The following is a 17,738-nucleotide window of genomic DNA, read 5'->3' as shown; positions in this document are numbered from 1 at the left end:
CCCTCTTTTATATGTGCAACTATTTTTTAATCTTGAACATAACATATTGACGAGACTTGACACAATAGTATCAATTACATTCGTTGATTGTCAACTGTCATTTAATTACCAATAGGATGCAGAAATGGAATAAGCTAACTAGTCAAAGATTTTAAATAACTAGTCATTTATACAAAAATAATTTTAGTCACGATTTTTTTTTTTTTTTTATTACAAGTTAATTTCAAATAAATTTGATCAAATCATCAGTGTCTAATTTTTTCATTAATTGGTATGATTGAAAAAAAAAATCAGTGCTGAAATCTTATTCAGTGTAGAAAGGGAGGGTGGGTGAAAATAGGTGGCGAGAAAATGAGAGGCGACATGTCCTACTCCCGAAATGACAATAACTCAAATCACCCATAGATCGTTATCTGAACACACCCTTTGTTTATCAATGGCGGAAAAACAGGTATCCAAGTTAAAATATGTTAAAATTTGTTTAATTTGCTTAGGCTTATGTACTGCCATTTATAACTGTTTGATGAAAACAAATCATGGCTTATTGTTAGATTCTAAAGCAGCAGAGCTTTACTCATGTCCATAATGATAAATGAAAAAAAAGAAAAATAACTTTTTTTTTATCAAACTTATTTTGTACATTTAAGGAATGACTGTAATATTTTTTCTATCTATTCGAAATAACATAAAAAATATGGTGCACACTGAATAACGCGCTTAGCGGGTTATTTAACAGTGTGCACCACATTTTTTATGTTATTTCAAATAGACAGAAAAAATATTTATACAGTCATTTCTTATAATATAATTCTAAATTCCATTTAAACCGTAGAAAACCATGAAAAAACATTGATGACGTCACGGTCACATGACAAAATTATGTCTATGAGCTAATAACAAAATAACGTCAGCCAATCAGAAGACGCGTTACATCCAAAATTAAATTATTTTGATATGGTTCATGTGGACCTTTTGGCTTAAATGGCTGCATTTTCACCTTAAAAATTTACTCTGAGTAAGGACAAACTTGGACATCTGGAGAAGTTTTAAGGCAAATCATGTTTTAAATTGACAACTTTCAAATCAAGCCCTTCGGGCTTTCCCGTTAATTTCCTTGTGTACATGCTTTGATATATGACACAAAATGTGCACCTGAATATAGTGTTAATGGGGGTTACAAAACAAGGTAACTGAATTATGGTGCACACTGTGCCTTATATATATGTACATGCTATGCTGTATAGTATAGTTATTATGTCATCAACACCTATTCTTATACATAGATATAGGAAGATGTGGTATGATTGCCAAGGAGACAACTCTCCATCCAAATAACAATTTATAAAAGTAAACCATTATAGGTCAATGTACGGCCTTCAACATGGAGCCTTGGCTTACACCAAACAACAAGGTATAAAAGGCCCCCAAATTACTAGTGTAAAACCATTCAAACAGGAAAACCAAGGTCTAATCTATATAAAAAAAAACAAGAAACGAGAAACAAGTATAAATTACATAAACAAACAACAACTACTGTACATCAGATTCCTGTTCACAAAGATTAACTTGGTGCAACAATAAAGGTTAATTTGACTTTTACTAAGAGATGAAATAACTCATGGTTTGATAAATTTTTATTGAACATGAGATATAAAAAAAAACATAGACAAATATTTAAAGATCACAAAACTTGACCTGACAACCATGGCTCTTTGTGTCATCTTTTAGTCTAGGACTCCATATACTTTAGGGTTATTTGTTTTTATCATTACTTTTAGTTCAAAGAAAACTTTTTATGAATTATATCCCCTGAAGCTATATGGCTAAGAAAGATTAAATAAAAAAAATCATTCTATTTCTTTAAAAAAAAGTCTTCATAATAAGATAAAACACATCATTTTATTAATTTAGAGTCTTTTAAATGAATTATTTCTCTCTCAAAAAATGCATATTAAAGCATTGTAAAGATCAAGGCTGATTGTTTTTCGCTATTTTATAAGACAGTTGTTATACTTTATCTACAAAGTAAATGATGATTATTTTAATCAACTTTCAGATTTCTGATCGAGAAAAAAATACATTGGCATGGAAATCCAAAACAGAGCAAGCAAAGAAAGGGGAAACCTTGAGGGAACTTCAGAAGTTAAATGTGCAGTTTGTATCATTAAATGTTGATATTAACAATGTGTTTTAAATCTTATATAAAAAAAATAAAATCAATTTCTTATCGTTTTTGAAAAAAAGAAGTTTGGTATTGTGTTTTACCAAAATGACATTTTTTTTACATCAATGAACTCTCCTTGTAGGATTGCTGCATTAGAAAGAGAGAAGGCAACTCATTTGTACAGTAGAAGATGTGATTTTAGGGGAGACTTTAGTCAACTAGAAGAAATAGATTCAAAGAGCAATGATGAGAAAAAGACTGAAAGTAAGAACATTTGTAATTTACTAATTTTAATCTTGCCTTGATGGGGTTGAAAAGTGAGACATAGGTATGTTATTTCTGGCAGTAGATGCTGCGGCTATATTTAACAAAGTATTAGTTTATGATTGGGTCAGTTTATGTGGAACTACTGGTATGTCAATGATATTTGATATGCAGTTCTATTAGCAATGGCACATCTCATTTCCATGTAGATTGTTTGACTCGCCCCTCTGTCAGTATATATTGCTTTTGAAACTTTTGCTTAGTTTGAATTTTTAATTTGAGTTAGGTCAGTTTACCGGGAACCACTAGCAGTAGGTCAATTTTTGGTATGCAGTTGAATTGGCATTAGCACATCTCATTTCCCTGGAGATTGTGTGGCCCTGAGCCATCAGTCATGGCTCATTGACTGAATATTTTGTATTCTGTTACACCGTTCCGTAATTTATATAGTTCGTTTGATTATATTCTTTATCTATTTATGTGTTCCACTCTAGGAGGGTTATTCATCTTTAACCTTATAAGAACGTTAAGACATCGTACCGTCGCTACTTTTCCCTCTCTCACGTATCTAAAACTGAAAATTGCAAGGTCATACCAGTACTGGAGAACATTCAAAGGACAAACGTCATTTTGGACACAATTTCGTGGCTAACCACAGAGTGAGTTAATTTTACAACATTGTATTTGAACCTGAACCCCCCCCCCCCAAGGGTGACTGGGGAATAGAAATATGGTCACTTGGTCTTCTTCCGACCGGCAGTAAAACGCTTGAAAAAGTGGGGCGTCCATTGGCTGTGCGGGATGTATCAAGTTCGCAGTCATGTCCGGTCAGATTGGGGACGTTAAATCTGATGCCTCGTGTAAAGAGAGTGCCACGCTCTTTGCACGTTAAGAACCCTTGCAACAACTCTTTGAGGGGTTCGTAGGTGATCTGTTGCAAGGCAAAATTTCTGTCCCTATCCAATATACCCTCATTTTCCAGTGGCAGTCCAAATTTCCCCGACTATCATCCCAAATGGCCTCTATTATGACAAGACCTACCTATTGTATTTATTGTTAACTTGTTCTCGTCCTGAATATGCATGAAATATTTGCCACTGGACATTAAGCAACCAACAATCAATCATTGTATTTGAACCCTTCAAATTGTTCTGCATATTTGAACCTTTTCTCCGTAAAATACCTGGAATTTATCTGTTCTTGAAAATACAACATTTTCTCGCATTCAACGGACTGTGCTATCAATTACCTTTGACATTTCGTTATAAAAACATTAATTGAACACATTGTAAAATTGTATTTTATTTTTATTTTTTAGCTTTTTACCATTTGTTAGATTGACTCTTCATTAAAGTATCAGCACCTGATAGTCTTTTCTGCTTGAGCCCAATCGTCAGTTATACTTAGTGGTCAGGCCATTACATTTTGCATAACTAACATGTTAAAGTATTGCTATTTTAATTTCTGCATTTGCATTTTACTATTGAAATATGAATTCAGATCTATATCTGTGTTAAGGGGGCTCGCGGGTCTAAATCAATTTTTTTTATTTAATATAAGATTTCACTATATTTTTCTATAAATGAACTTTATCTTATACTTAATAGAAAAATGAAATAAAAAAATGGGGTCACCGTCCATTTACGCTCACAATCTGCCTTCGAAAAAAACATACATTTTTGTTAATGTCCTTTTTTTCATGTTGAACTATTAGGAGAAATAGCAGTAATATCGAAATAAAAAAAGAACCAAATTACAGAAATCGCTTAAATTTGACCATTATTTAGTTTATGTAAAGCTTATTCGAAAACAACAATAAAAAAAAAATAGGTCACCGATGAGTTAAAAAGATATTTCAATTTTAATGCCAAAAAATGGCATTCTTTTCACCAAAGGGAGATAATTTTGGAGCTTTTTCAATGATATCTACATTTCAAAAGTCACCTGGGGCCAACACCAATTGATTTTTTGGAATGATTTTTGTACCATATGATAAAGTAACAACTACTAAAGGTAATTAATAAAATTTGTAATGAAAAATAAATGTTTATTTTTTTTCTGAAAATCTTATACCTGCGAGCCTCCTTAACAGTTTATTAATTTGCTATGTATATTTTTAATGACAATTCTTGTTGTTTTTACAGAAATAAAACTGAAGCAACAGTTAGAGAAGATAAGCCACATGGTTAAGAGATTTCATATGGAGCTAAGAGATATCAAGCCTACCCCTGAATGTAAGAAATATCAAACTAGTAGAACCATATTAACAAAAAAAATTGTTGTCTTTCATAATGTGATTGATAATACAATTTCTAGCAATCTTATTTACCTTTAATCAAGTTTTACCTGAATCATATTTTAAATCCTTTAAAAGAAGCTTTAGCAATTCTAGACCATTAATGAAATTCAACCCAAACTTGATAAGTTGATAACTCTATTATGACTCTTAAACCAACTGTTTTATGGTGGTTTTTTTCCAACTTGGAGAACATAGCTATATAATTTAATTTTGGATGTAACGCGTCTTCTGATTGGCTGACGTTATTTTGTTATGAGCCCATAGACATAATTTAGTCATGTGACCGTGACGTCATCAACGTTTTTTCATGGTTTTCTACGCTTTAAAATGGAATTTTGAATTAAATTATAAGAAATGACTGTAATATTTTTTCTGTCTATTCGAAATAACATAAAAAATGTGGTGCACACTGTTACATAACCCGCTATGCGCGTTATTCAGTGTGCACCCAATTTTTTATGTTATTTCGAATAGACAGAAAAAATATTACAGTCATTCCTTAAATAGTTTATCATTGTCTTTCTGTATCTTTTTTTCTGTGAATCTCCATTTATAATAAAAGAAAACTTCTAGTAATATATAAATATCATTTTATAGTTCACAACAGTCCTCCTGTATTGTACAGCGCAGTTAAGAAACATTCAAGTCACTGTGTAATTCATTTGATAATTGTATAACTTAAGTGGGTATGCATTACATGAAAGGTTATATCATCAGCATCAGTTAGGACCAGTTTGAAAATACATGTGGATGAATCATTTGGGTAGTAAAAGAAATCAGGCTAGATTAATTATTTTTGTAGAGTTGTTTTACCACATGGGAATATAAATGATGTGGAAAATTGAAGTAAATTGGAAGGAGACATTGACTACTCTTCAGAAATATTGATTCTAGTGTTAATTTAATGTTTTAGACTTTGTCTGAATTGAAAAATAATCATAAAACCAGTTAGGTTGTTCTTTGGTGCTGTACTGATCTTATAGAAAAATAATCATAAAACCAGTTAGGCTGTTCTTTGGTGCTGTACTGATCTTATAGAAAAATAATCATAAAACCAGTTAGGCTGTTCTTTGGTGCTGTACTGATCTTATAGAAAAATAATCATATAAAAACCAGTTAGGCTGTTCTTTGGTGCTGTACTGATCTTATAGAAAAATAATCATATAACCAGTTAGGCTGTTCTTTGGTGCTGTACTGATCTTATAGAAAAATAATCATAAAACCAGTTAGGCTGTTCTTTGGTGCTGTACTGATCTTATAGAAAAATAATCATAAAACCAGTTAGGCTGTTCTTTGGTGCTGTACTGATCTTATAGAAAAATAATCATAAAACCAGTTAGGCTGTTCTTTGGTGCTGTACTGATCTTATAGAAAAATAATCATAAAACCAGTTAGGCTGTTCTTTGGTGCTGTACTGATCTTATAGAAAAATAATCATATAACCAGTTAGGCTGTTCTTTGGTGCTGTACTGATCTTATAGAAAAATAATCATAAAACCAGTTAGGCTGTTCTTTGGTGCTGTACTGATCTTATAGAAAAATAATCATAAAACCAGTTAGGCTGTTCTTTGGTGCTGTACTGATCTTATAGAAAAATAATCATAAAACCAGTTAGGCTGTTCTTTGGTGCTGTACTGATCTTATAGAAAAATAATCATAAAACCAGTTAGGCTGTTCTTTGGTGCTGTACTGATCTTATAGAAAAATAATCATATAAAAACCAGTTAGGCTGTTCTTTGGTGCTGTACTGATCTTATAGAAAAATAATCATATAACCAGTTAGGCTGTTCTTTGGTGCTGTACTGATCTTATAGAAAAATAATCATAAAACCAGTTAGGCTGTTCTTTGGTGCTGTACTGATCTTATAGAAAAATAATCATAAAACCAGTTAGGCTGTTCTTTGGTGCTGTACTGATCTTATAGAAAAATAATCATAAAACCAGTTAGGCTGTTCTTTGGTGCTGTACTGATCTTATAGAAAAATAATCATAAAACCAGTTAGGCTGTTCTTTGGTGCTGTACTGATCTTATAGAAAAATAATCATATAAAAACCAGTTAGGCTGTTCTTTGGTGCTGTACTGATCTTATAGAAAAATAATCATATAACCAGTTAGGCTGTTCTTTGGTGCTGTACTGATCTTATAGAAAAATAATCATAAAACCAGTTAGGCTGTTCTTTGGTGCTGTACTGATCTTATAGAAAAATAATCATAAAACCAGTTAGGCTGTTCTTTGGTGCTGTACTGATCTTATAGAAAAAAAATAATCATAAAACCAGTTAGGCTGTTCTTTGGTGCTGTACTGATCTTATAGAAAAATAATCATAAAACCAGTTAGGCTGTTCTTTGGTGCTGTACTGATCTTATAGAAAAATAATCATAAAACCAGTTAGGCTGTTCTTTGGTGCTGTACTGATCTTATAGAAAAATAATCATAAAACCAGTTAGGCTGTTCTTTGGTGCTGTACTGATCTTATAGAAAAATAATCATAAAACCAGTTAGGCTGTTCTTTGGTGCTGTACTGATCTTATAGAAAAATAATCATAAAACCAGTTAGGCTGTTCTTTGGTGCTGTACTGATCTTATAGAAAAATAATCATAAAACCAGTTAGGCTGTTCTTTGGTGCTGTACTGATCTTATAGAAAAATAATCATATAAAAACCAGTTAGGCTGTTCTTTGGTGCTGTACTGATCTTATAGAAAAATAATCATATAACCAGTTAGGCTGTTCTTTGGTGCTGTACTGATCTTATAGAAAAATAATCATAAAACCAGTTAGGCTGTTCTTTGGTGCTGTACTGATCTTATAGAAAAATAATCATAAAACCAGTTAGGCTGTTCTTTGGTGCTGTACTGATCTTATAGAAAAATAATCATAAAACCAGTTAGGCTGTTCTTTGGTGCTGTACTGATCTTATAGAAAAATAATCATAAAACCAGTTAGGCTGTTCTTTGGTGCTGTACTGATCTTATAGAAAAATAATCATATAAAAACCAGTTAGGCTGTTCTTTGGTGCTGTACTGATCTTATAGAAAAATAATCATATAACCAGTTAGGCTGTTCTTTGGTGCTGTACTGATCTTATAGAAAAATAATCATAAAACCAGTTAGGCTGTTCTTTGGTGCTGTACTGATCTTATAGAAAAATAATCATAAAACCAGTTAGGCTGTTCTTTGGTGCTGTACTGATCTTATAGAAAAAAAATAATCATAAAACCAGTTAGGCTGTTCTTTGGTGCTGTACTGATCTTATAGAAAAATAATCATAAAACCAGTTAGGCTGTTCTTTGGTGCTGTACTGATCTTATAGAAAAATAATCATAAAACCAGTTAGGCTGTTCTTTGGTGCTGTACTGATCTTATAGAAAAATAATCATAAAACCAGTTAGGCTGTTCTTTGGTGCTGTACTGATCTTATAGAAAAATAATCATAAAACCAGTTAGGCTGTTCTTTGGTGCTGTACTGATCTTATAGAAAAATAATCATAAAACCAGTTAGGCTGTTCTTTGGTGCTGTACTGATCTTATAGAAAAATAATCATAAAACCAGTTAGGCTGTTCTTTGGTGCTGTACTGATCTTTAATATAGAAAAATAATCATAAAACCAGTTAGGCTGTTCTTTGGTGCTGTACTGATCTTATAGAAAAATAATCATAAAACCAGTTAGGCTGTTCTTTGGTGCTGTACTGATCTTAATATAGAAAAAATAATCATAAAACCAGTTAGGCTGTTCTTTGGTGCTGTACTGATCTTATAGAAAAATAATCATAAAACCAGTTAGGCTGTTCTTTGGTGCTGTACTGATCTTATAGAAAAATAATCATAAAACCAGTTAGGCTGTTCTTTGGTGCTGTACTGATCTTATAGAAAAATAATCATAAAACCAGTTAGGCTGTTCTTTGGTGCTGTACTGATCTTATAGAAAAATAATCATAAAACCAGTTAGGCTGTTCTTTGGTGCTGTACTGATCTTATAGAAAAATAATCATAAAACCAGTTAGGCTGTTCTTTGGTGCTGTACTGATCTTATAGAAAAATAATCATAAAACCAGTTAGGCTGTTCTTTGGTGCTGTACTGATCTTATAGAAAAATAATCATAAAACCAGTTAGGCTGTTCTTTGGTGCTGTACTGATCTTATAGAAAAATAATCATAAAACCAGTTAGGCTGTTCTTTGGTGCTGTACTGATCTTATAGAAAAATAATCATAAAACCAGTTAGGCTGTTCTTTGGTGCTGTACTGATCTTTAATATAGAAAAAATGATTGTTGGCTGTTAAATGTATAATGAATGATTTCAACATTGATTCGTACTTGGATCTTGTGAAGGAAAAATGATTGTACTACAAATTATTTTAATACTTTAATGTCTTACTATTTATATAGATTTATTCCAGGGATTGTTATATTTTATAGTTGTTGAAAAGTTAAAGATAACCATGGAAGAAATAGAAGGCACTATCAATGCATTCAAAGAACAACAAAGAAAACAGTATGTACTTTAATTAATTAAATAATACACATCAAACTTAGTTATGCCTGTAGGTTTTATCTGATTTGAGGGTTTATAAATGTATAATAAATATAGTAACAGATTCTGTTAGCATTTACTTTGGATGACCTTTGTTTCAGATAGATTTTTAAATTTGTACAAAAGAGGGGTGAAAGATACCTGAGGAACAGTCAAAAAAATATATATACAAAATAAACTGACATACAAAATAAACTGACATTGTCATGGCTTAAAAAAGAAAAAGACAGACACACAATAGTACACAAAATACAACATAGAAATATTAAAACTATAAATCCATCAACATTGAAGTGTCACATTTTAAGAATTTTCAATAAAGAATTGATAAGGTAGGTAATTGATATAATGTTTCACACTTTTATAGTAAACACATGAAGCTGTTATACTTTGAATTTTAATTGAGAAATATCTTTTTCTATATAACTTAGCCAGTTAAAAAATAAATTATAAATTAATGGGTGAAAATAAGACCTAGCTCTTTACAAAAATAATCGTATGTTTTCAGATATGAAGAATTGATGAGAGAAGAAAAAACAACTGCACAAGAAATTCAGGCATTGGAGAGAAAATTTGAAAGTTGGAACCAATTGTCAGAACCAGTTGTTTCCAAGAAACCACAACAGAAACCATTAGCCAGTGCCAGAGATATAACTAAAGACTTACCACAGGAAGTGGCACAATTTGAGGTTAATCTTAGTTTAAATATTGTTATGTATAGTGCATTGGGAAACAAGCTATTACAACTTATATTAATCCTTTTCCACTTTGCAGGTATGAGTGCTGCTTTCTAGCAGCATTAGCTGCTCTTTTTCGAAATGTACATGGGTGTCTTTTAAGAGCAAGAGATATTGCTCTCTTAACATGGGTCAGCCATTTATCGTTCCCTTCCGACGGGCTATCATCGTTTCTCAAGACCATACTCGCATGATTTTAAGTCTTAAAATAAACAAGATATTTTAACATTAAATACACTATTTTTTTTTAATAACATGGTGAAAAGAAATTCTGATACCGGAAACTTGAATTTATTTAGCAGAAACTATCATGTAAAAATTTCATTTTTGAATTTTTTAGAAATTTTTGGAAGAGACTGGAGGAGTAAGAGGAGGTTGGGATGAATATGATCATCAGACATTCTTAAAATTCAGACAGAGACATAACGTAAGATATTTATTTCTCTAATTTTGTGCTATTTTCACATTTCCTGACAGGTGTCAGAAAATTATTTCTCATCACTTGTGAAATATCTATGCTTAGCAAGTGATTAGTGGAAATTGAATTATGTCGTTTAATTTTCTTGATTTTTTCCTGAATTTCCTATTGTGAAGTCATGAAAAAAGGCAACCATGCCTGATGACGTCATATATAAAGAACACAAATTTCTGCAAAGGTTTGAAAAGGAAAGATAAAAATCATTAGAGAAACAGATTCCACCACTTTAACTTGTGTATTACATTATTTCTTTACTTTTAACAGTTAATTTTTTTATTATTTAAAAAGCTCAGCAAGCCTCACACTTTAAATATCAAAATTTAACTGTCTCAAGAGGAGAAATATTGTAACACATTTGTTGCAGACCAGTAATGGAATCTATGTATCATTGGTAAATTTTGACATGTATTTGTCTTTTTGAAATTTGTATAAGTGATTTAACATCAATTCTGATTCATTAACATTTGTAGCACATGTGTAGATTGTTCCTTCCTAAATACATGTTTTTTTTTGTATAATTTTCATTTTATTGTCTATGTTACTTAGGGATTCAACCTATTTAATGTAGGTTATATAAGTATTAATTAGATTCAATATCCATCTTGCAATGCCTCTTATTGTCAACAGGAGTAAGATCCGATTTGATTCCTGTAGAGTTTGTTGTTATTGTTTCATGACTTCAGAAAATGTATCTTTCCAGGGTAAAGAAATATTCATTCAGCATTCCTTGGTAGCCATTCCAACCAGAACTGAAGAAGAAATTAGGGACCACGAGGACTGGTATCAATCTTATCTCTCATTAAATGAAAAGAAGAAAGAAAGTATAAAGAAATGGAGGAAAAAGAAGGAGGTTATTACATTGTAGTTGTTTTCCCCCAGACTTCAGCAATTTTCGCTCTCTAAAAGATGTATTAATACATAAATCTGTTATTAAAAATGTGTTGCTGGGTACTATCGTGATGTTTATTTCAGGGATTGAAAATTTTCAGCAATTATGTATTTCGGTCTGTGCCTCCATCTGTTTGTCCGTCCAACCGTCTGTCTGTTCTGCCTCAGTTTTAAATTTTGGTCAAGGTAGTTTATTAGGAAGTCCTATAAACTTGAAACTTACTACACATGTTCTCTATGATATGATCTTTCTTATTTTAATGACAAATTAGTGTTTTGACCCCAATTTCATGGTCCACTGAAAATGATAGTGTGAGTAGGGCATCTTTGTACTATGGACACATTCTTTTTTGTAATGATATAAAATTCTATTGACAGGAAGATAAGGATGATGTTATATCTAAAGTTGATCAACAACTGGAAGACGAGGAAGCAAAGAAAGAGGAAAAGAAGAAAAAGAAAGAGGAAATAATTCAGGCTGAAAAAAGGGAACGTTATAAACAGTTAAATTCATACAGGGTAAGTATAAAATTTATTCAATATTTTACGGAGAAAGGATTCTGTTGCTAAAAAATCTATTTATGTGCCAAGAAATATTTTGCAGGTTGTAAACTCTTATTGATGTGCAGCATGTTTTTTCACATCTTTACTGCTTGAATATAAAAAAGAAGATGTGGTTTATCACCGATGAGACAGCTCTCCACAAGAGATCTAAATGACACAGAAATCTGACCCTTATCTTACATCAATATTTGTAAACCAAACAATAAAATAGTTGTGGCCTAAGTTATACACATTTAAAATATAATATCTTTATAAAAAAATCATATTTCATAAATCAGTGGATAAATATTGTATTAGATTTATCTTTAAATTCAAGGTCCAAAAAGAACTTGAAAGGGCACAAGCTGAAGAGAGGAAGTTAAGAGAAGAACTAGAGAAAGCCAGGAAAAAAGAGGAAGAAAGAAAAAGACAGGTAGCAATAAGCTCTGTCACATATGAGGGTGGTAATGCCCTTTACAGTAAGGCTTCAAACGGTATTTTTGGCTACCGTTAGCGTCAAATTGGTTAAAATTTTACTGAGATTCATCAAAATATCCTTATCGATATTTGTCAGATGTCTCAAATAAATATTGTTACCGTTATTTTTTTGAAAAATACAAATAGAAATAACTTTTGACCATGTTTTTGTTATGACAAGAGCTTGAACTTTTTAGTGGTGATGATTAGTGATAAGACATTACTATTCATTTTCTGCATAGAAATTTGAAGTCTATAAGATTATTTTAGTTAGTTAGGTTATGTTGAAATAAGATACTCTGATTTGTCCATTGGTATTCATTTGAAGACAAAAACAGATATACTGTCAGTCCAACAATCAGCTTTGGCAATTTTTTTGTTATTAGGAACCAATAGCATCCTCACATCTTTCAAACTGGAAGGACTTTATTTGTATATGCAATTAGTAGAAAAGAAAAACTTAAATTATATAACTAAGTTGATCTTAGTGTTGCTGTTTATGAAGCTGACAGTAGTTAAACCTTACAAAAATGATAATATGGTGATGAAAAAAGTATTCCATGTGAATATTCTATAGATATAACTATTACTATTTTAAGCTTGGAAATAGTTTACAGGAAATTTTCCAGGTGAAAAGATTAAGTGAATTGTTGTTATCTTTGCAGATTGAGGCAAGAGAAAGGGTAGAAGAATTTAAAACACAGAAGAAAGAAGAAGAAAGTCTACGTAAATTAGAGGACGAAGTGTGGGAAAGGGCTCAGAAGGATCAACAAAAAGAGATAGCAGCCAGGGAACTTGTTAAATTTAGGGAAAGGGTAGGTTTCTGGTATTTATGAACATATAATCAGATCACCAAAGGTCAAATCTCATTCCATATATGAATCAATAATCCATTTGGTTTATCCTGTATTTTAGTGTTTGACCTTTTCATTAATCTGTTCATTTTAATACTAACCAAATTGAATGAATATTTTTTGAAACATTTTTTGCAATACTGTTTTTCAATCAGCTAGTTGCTTAAAAATCAATGCCATGAGCTGTCATAATTGCAGGCACAGTCTCATCACAATTCGCAAATTGATTTTTTTGTCAATCACGATTCACAGAAAATAAAATTCCATGATCACAGATCACGAAAATGTAAAAAAAAAAATCTGTAGAAAAAACAGATCACAATTGCGAAAATGTGCCGATCACGAAGAGTAAAAATAACCCATCAGGCCCCTCAAGGGAGGGAAGGTTGAGGTTGGCAAGTGAACCGAATGTATTTACTGATTATTAAATTTATGAGTTCAACTTGACAATGCTATTGATTTTAGTAATGTATAGATGGTTAACTATGTTTTAAAGGATAAGAAGACTGTTCTGCAGAGACTAGCCAATCAAAAAGCCAAAGAAGAGGAACAGAAAGAAAAAGAAAAGCGATTAGAAAAGCTCAAAGGACAGGTGTGTAAAAGAATTGACCATAGTTCATTTTGTATGAAGTGCGAAAGCTTTTGATGTTTGGAATGGAAGTAATGCAGACAACTTAATAATTCCCCTGCTAAGATGGGGAGGACATACTTATTCACCCTTGCCCATCCCATGATACTTTTCTATAGACAATAATAGTGCAAGAGACTTGACATATCAACGATATAAGGATGAGGCTTAGAAACAGGGAAATGCAAGGCTGTGCCGAGCATTTTCCCCGTTTCGGGCCGATCCTTATATCGTTGATATGTCAAGTCAATGCACTATTATTGTCTTTATACTGCAATCTAAAAAAAACATTTTCAATTGTTGTTTATTGTGTTAATGTTATTTTTTTTAATTTAAATATTGGGAAAAATCCTCCTTTAAAAAGGCCTCATATCACACAGACGGAGAAATATAAAACACGATGAAATGTACATCATTACCGCAATCAATGGTGAACGAATTCGTTGCAGACTAAAATATCAACAATAAACATAAAACATAATGATTTATAGGTTGCAAATAAAAAAATATTAAAAAGTGAAATATGTTTTCCCGAAAATTGCAAAAGAAACAAGTTTGAGTCGTTAAACGCATCATTGTTTACATTGAAAACAAGGACAGGTTGAAGAGGTCGTATGAATAATTAAACATAATTTCGACAATTTCTATTTAAATATTCATGAGGAAAAGTGATATCAGGTCAGTGACTGTATATGACATAGAAATATACGGTCAACACATTTTGACTGCTCAAATAGAACGAGTGCGGTATAAACCATTTTATACGACCACAAAAAAAATTTGTGGTCGTTTATTGGTATCATGTCGTTGTCATCGTCGGAAGACACTTAGTTTATGGACAGTAACTTCAGTTTAAGTGAATGGATCTCTATGAAATTTAAAAACAAGGTTTGAAACCACAAAAGGAAGGTTGGGATTGATTTTGGGGATTATAGTCCCAACAGTTCAGGAATTAAGGGCCTAGAAAGGGGTCCAAATAAGCATTTTTCTAGTTTCCAGATAATAACTTGTGCGCAAGTGCATGGATCTTTCTGAAATTGTACCACAAGGTCCCATACCAAAAAAGGAAGGTTGGGATTGATTTTCAGGGTTATGGCCCTAACTGTTTAGGAATTAGAGGCCAAAAACTGGTCTAATACTTCATATAAATTGCTTATTTCTTGACCAATTTCAATGGGGTTTTATTCTTGAATTCTTGGGGTTTTTTAATATGCTGAATATAACCGTGTACTAAGTTTTTGGATTTTAAGTCCCCTTTTTGAATTGCTCCACATTGAGGTCCAAAGGGGTCCAAAATTAGACTTTGTTTGAGTTCATCAAAAATTGAATTATTGTGGTTCTTTGATATGCCACATCCTATGGTGTATTCAGTTTTTTAAATTTTGATTCAGTTTTCAAATTGGTCTACATTAAGGTCCAAAAGTTCAAAAATTAAACTTATTTTGATTTTGACAAAAATTGAATTCTTGGGGTGATTGATATGCTGAATCTTAACATGTACTTAGATTTTTTATTATGGGCCCAGTTTTCAAGTTGGTCCAAATCGGGGTCCATAATTAAATTTTGTTTGATTTCAACTAAAATTGAATATTTGGGATTCTTTGATATGCTAAATCTAACCTTGGATTTAGATTTTTGTTTCGATTTGTGAAACTTCATGTCAGTGGGCAGCAAAGTTGAACTTGTTTTTACAGAATATTTTTGGTTTAAAATGAAAAACAGTCTACAAGAAATCATCAATTTATAATTGATATGATTTAGTACTTACACTAAAAAAACATTAGCAAATCAGTTTTATAGGTAGTCAGACGGCTATAAAGTATTTCCTTTAGATATACTAAGTTTTGATAAAAGGTTTTATTTTACAGGTTGAAATAGAAGTTAGTAGAGATCCTAACAGACTGTTACAGCCAACAGCTGGATGGACTTCACGGACCAAAGATAAGGGATCATCTGGGACTGGACCTTTACTACACATACCACACAGGTATCTATAAAATCATTAAACAATACCAAGTTTACTACACTATATGTGGTTCTCAAAAATGTAAGACTTTTCATGGATGGTAGAGGCCAAAAATGGCTTTAACCTAAAATAAACATTCACAAGCAGATATTGTCTGTCCGTCATCAACATTGTCTGACAATTACTCAATAATGCATTTACTAATTTGCATGAAACTTAATCAAATTGTTTATATCTATTTATGTAAGCTCCTTTAAAATTTTATAAATTTTAGATTTTACTTTCCCATGAAATATGGGGTTTTATTCATTAAAAAAGGGGGATTGGAGGCACAGGCTTTATATTTGGTGTTTAAAATGTTTTATACAAAAAGATAATGTTTGAAATCTCTGATTTTTTTTTATACCCTTTGAGTTATTTTGTGTCTAGCCAGTATAAAAGTTGTGGAAGCCAAGTTTCCATCAATGACAGGATCACAAACTGATAAAGTTTTTTATTATGTTTGTTTAAAAGGAACCACAAACCACAAGTCAATGATATTTGGTATGCAGTTGTTTTAGCATTACAACACCTGATATCTGTTGGTATCATTCAGCCATACCTTGTAATTATGGTCTATTAACTGAAACTTTTGCATATGAATACAATTTATAGAAATATTTATATTTTTATCTTTATAGAGCTGTACCGTCTTGGCGACAAGGACCATGAGCCTCAAACATATGGTTTCTGGATGAAGTTACTTATCAGGACCTGTTCTGTAGCACACAGAAATATGGGCTTTCATTTTCTAGTCAGTGGTGTTGTAGGCAAGATATACGAGCCAACCCCTGATGCAGGTGCTGGACGTGTACAACACATAGATTGTGATAATCAGCCATAATACATTACCAGTCAAATAAAGAAAAAAAAACACTTCATTTGTGTGTCATTATTGCCACTTTTTCTTGAAGCAGAGTTATATAAATTAATGTTTATTGGTATAAGATGTGGTATGAGTGCCAATGAGACAACTCTCCATCCAAGTAACAATTGGTAAAAAAACAACAACATTATAGATAAAAGTATGGTCTGCAACATATGACATGATTATTAACAGTTCTCCTCAGATTTTGATACAATTTATGGTAATGGTAAAGATTTCTCATTTAAGTTGATTATTTTTATGTCGAAGAACATCAACCTATTGAGGATTAGTTTGATACTCATTGGTCTGTAAGTAGTATTGGTTTACCAGCTATTAAACCAGGATTAATCCACCATTTTCTACTTAAAAAAATAGAAAAAGTCTGTATCAAGTCAGGAATATGACAGTTGTACATTCGTTTGATGTGTTTGAGCTTTTGATTTTGCCATTTGATTAGGGACTTTTCCATTTTGATTTTCTTTGGAGTTCAGTATTTTTGTGATTTGACTTTTTACATCAATATTATCTTTGACCAGTTTGACAATATATGTTTTGGCCCTTTGAAATGTTAATGATACTGACCTCAGAATGAAAAACTTAACCTGACCACTGGATTGTGAAATTGAGGTAAAGTTCTTATAAGAAAGAATTTTATGCTCCATACAACAAACCCATATGTTAAAGATGATTATTAACCTATCATGCATGATTAACTGAAAAATTACTTCACCCTGAACTCATTCAGGAAATTGATGTTGTGACAATGTAACATATATTACACAGGCTAATCCTTCTTGCTACCTATTACTTAAAAAATCATGTTGACTTGTGTATAAATATACTGTGGAACAACCCTCTACCTTCAAACAGAGAATGAACATTATTAATTTATTAGTTGTTATTGTTTGAATTAGCTTTCAGTCAGTGTGAATACTCTTAAATCAGTATTTCGTGTCTTTGAGCTTTATGTTACTTGTTTTTTGTGCATTTGGTTAATC

General features: G+C 31.6%; 1 protein-coding gene across 1 annotated transcript; it reads left to right on the top strand.

Annotated features, from left to right (window-relative positions):
* Window positions 1-404: 404 nt before the first annotated feature.
* On the top strand, window positions 405-16,751 carry LOC143071850 (coiled-coil domain-containing protein 112-like). The gene is made up of 14 exons (XM_076246461.1): window positions 405-451; window positions 2,057-2,154; window positions 2,307-2,428; window positions 4,573-4,662; window positions 9,148-9,223; window positions 9,771-9,951; window positions 10,340-10,426; window positions 11,178-11,327; window positions 11,744-11,884; window positions 12,246-12,341; window positions 13,051-13,200; window positions 13,736-13,831; window positions 15,736-15,854; window positions 16,514-16,751. Exons 1-14 carry the CDS (start codon window positions 437-439, stop codon window positions 16,542-16,544), a joined length of 1,452 nt encoding a protein of 483 aa, XP_076102576.1. The 5' UTR covers window positions 405-436; the 3' UTR covers window positions 16,545-16,751.
* Window positions 16,752-17,738: the final 987 nt, after the last annotated feature.

This window comes from Mytilus galloprovincialis, chromosome 4 (assembly GCF_965363235.1).
Source record: "Mytilus galloprovincialis chromosome 4, xbMytGall1.hap1.1, whole genome shotgun sequence".
Lineage (NCBI taxonomy): Eukaryota > Metazoa > Mollusca > Bivalvia > Mytilida > Mytilidae > Mytilus > Mytilus galloprovincialis.
This window is presented reverse-complemented; position numbering and strand designations above follow the sequence as displayed.

Bases quoted from the DNA above. Each gene is read 5' to 3' on its own strand.
- LOC143071850 (XM_076246461.1), top strand. The intron at 13,201-13,735 runs GTAGGTTTCTGG...TATGTTTTAAAG, and splicing joins TTGTTAAATTTAGGGAAAGG to GATAAGAAGACTGTTCTGCA. The intron at 13,832-15,735 runs GTGTGTAAAAGA...TTTATTTTACAG, and splicing joins TAGAAAAGCTCAAAGGACAG to GTTGAAATAGAAGTTAGTAG.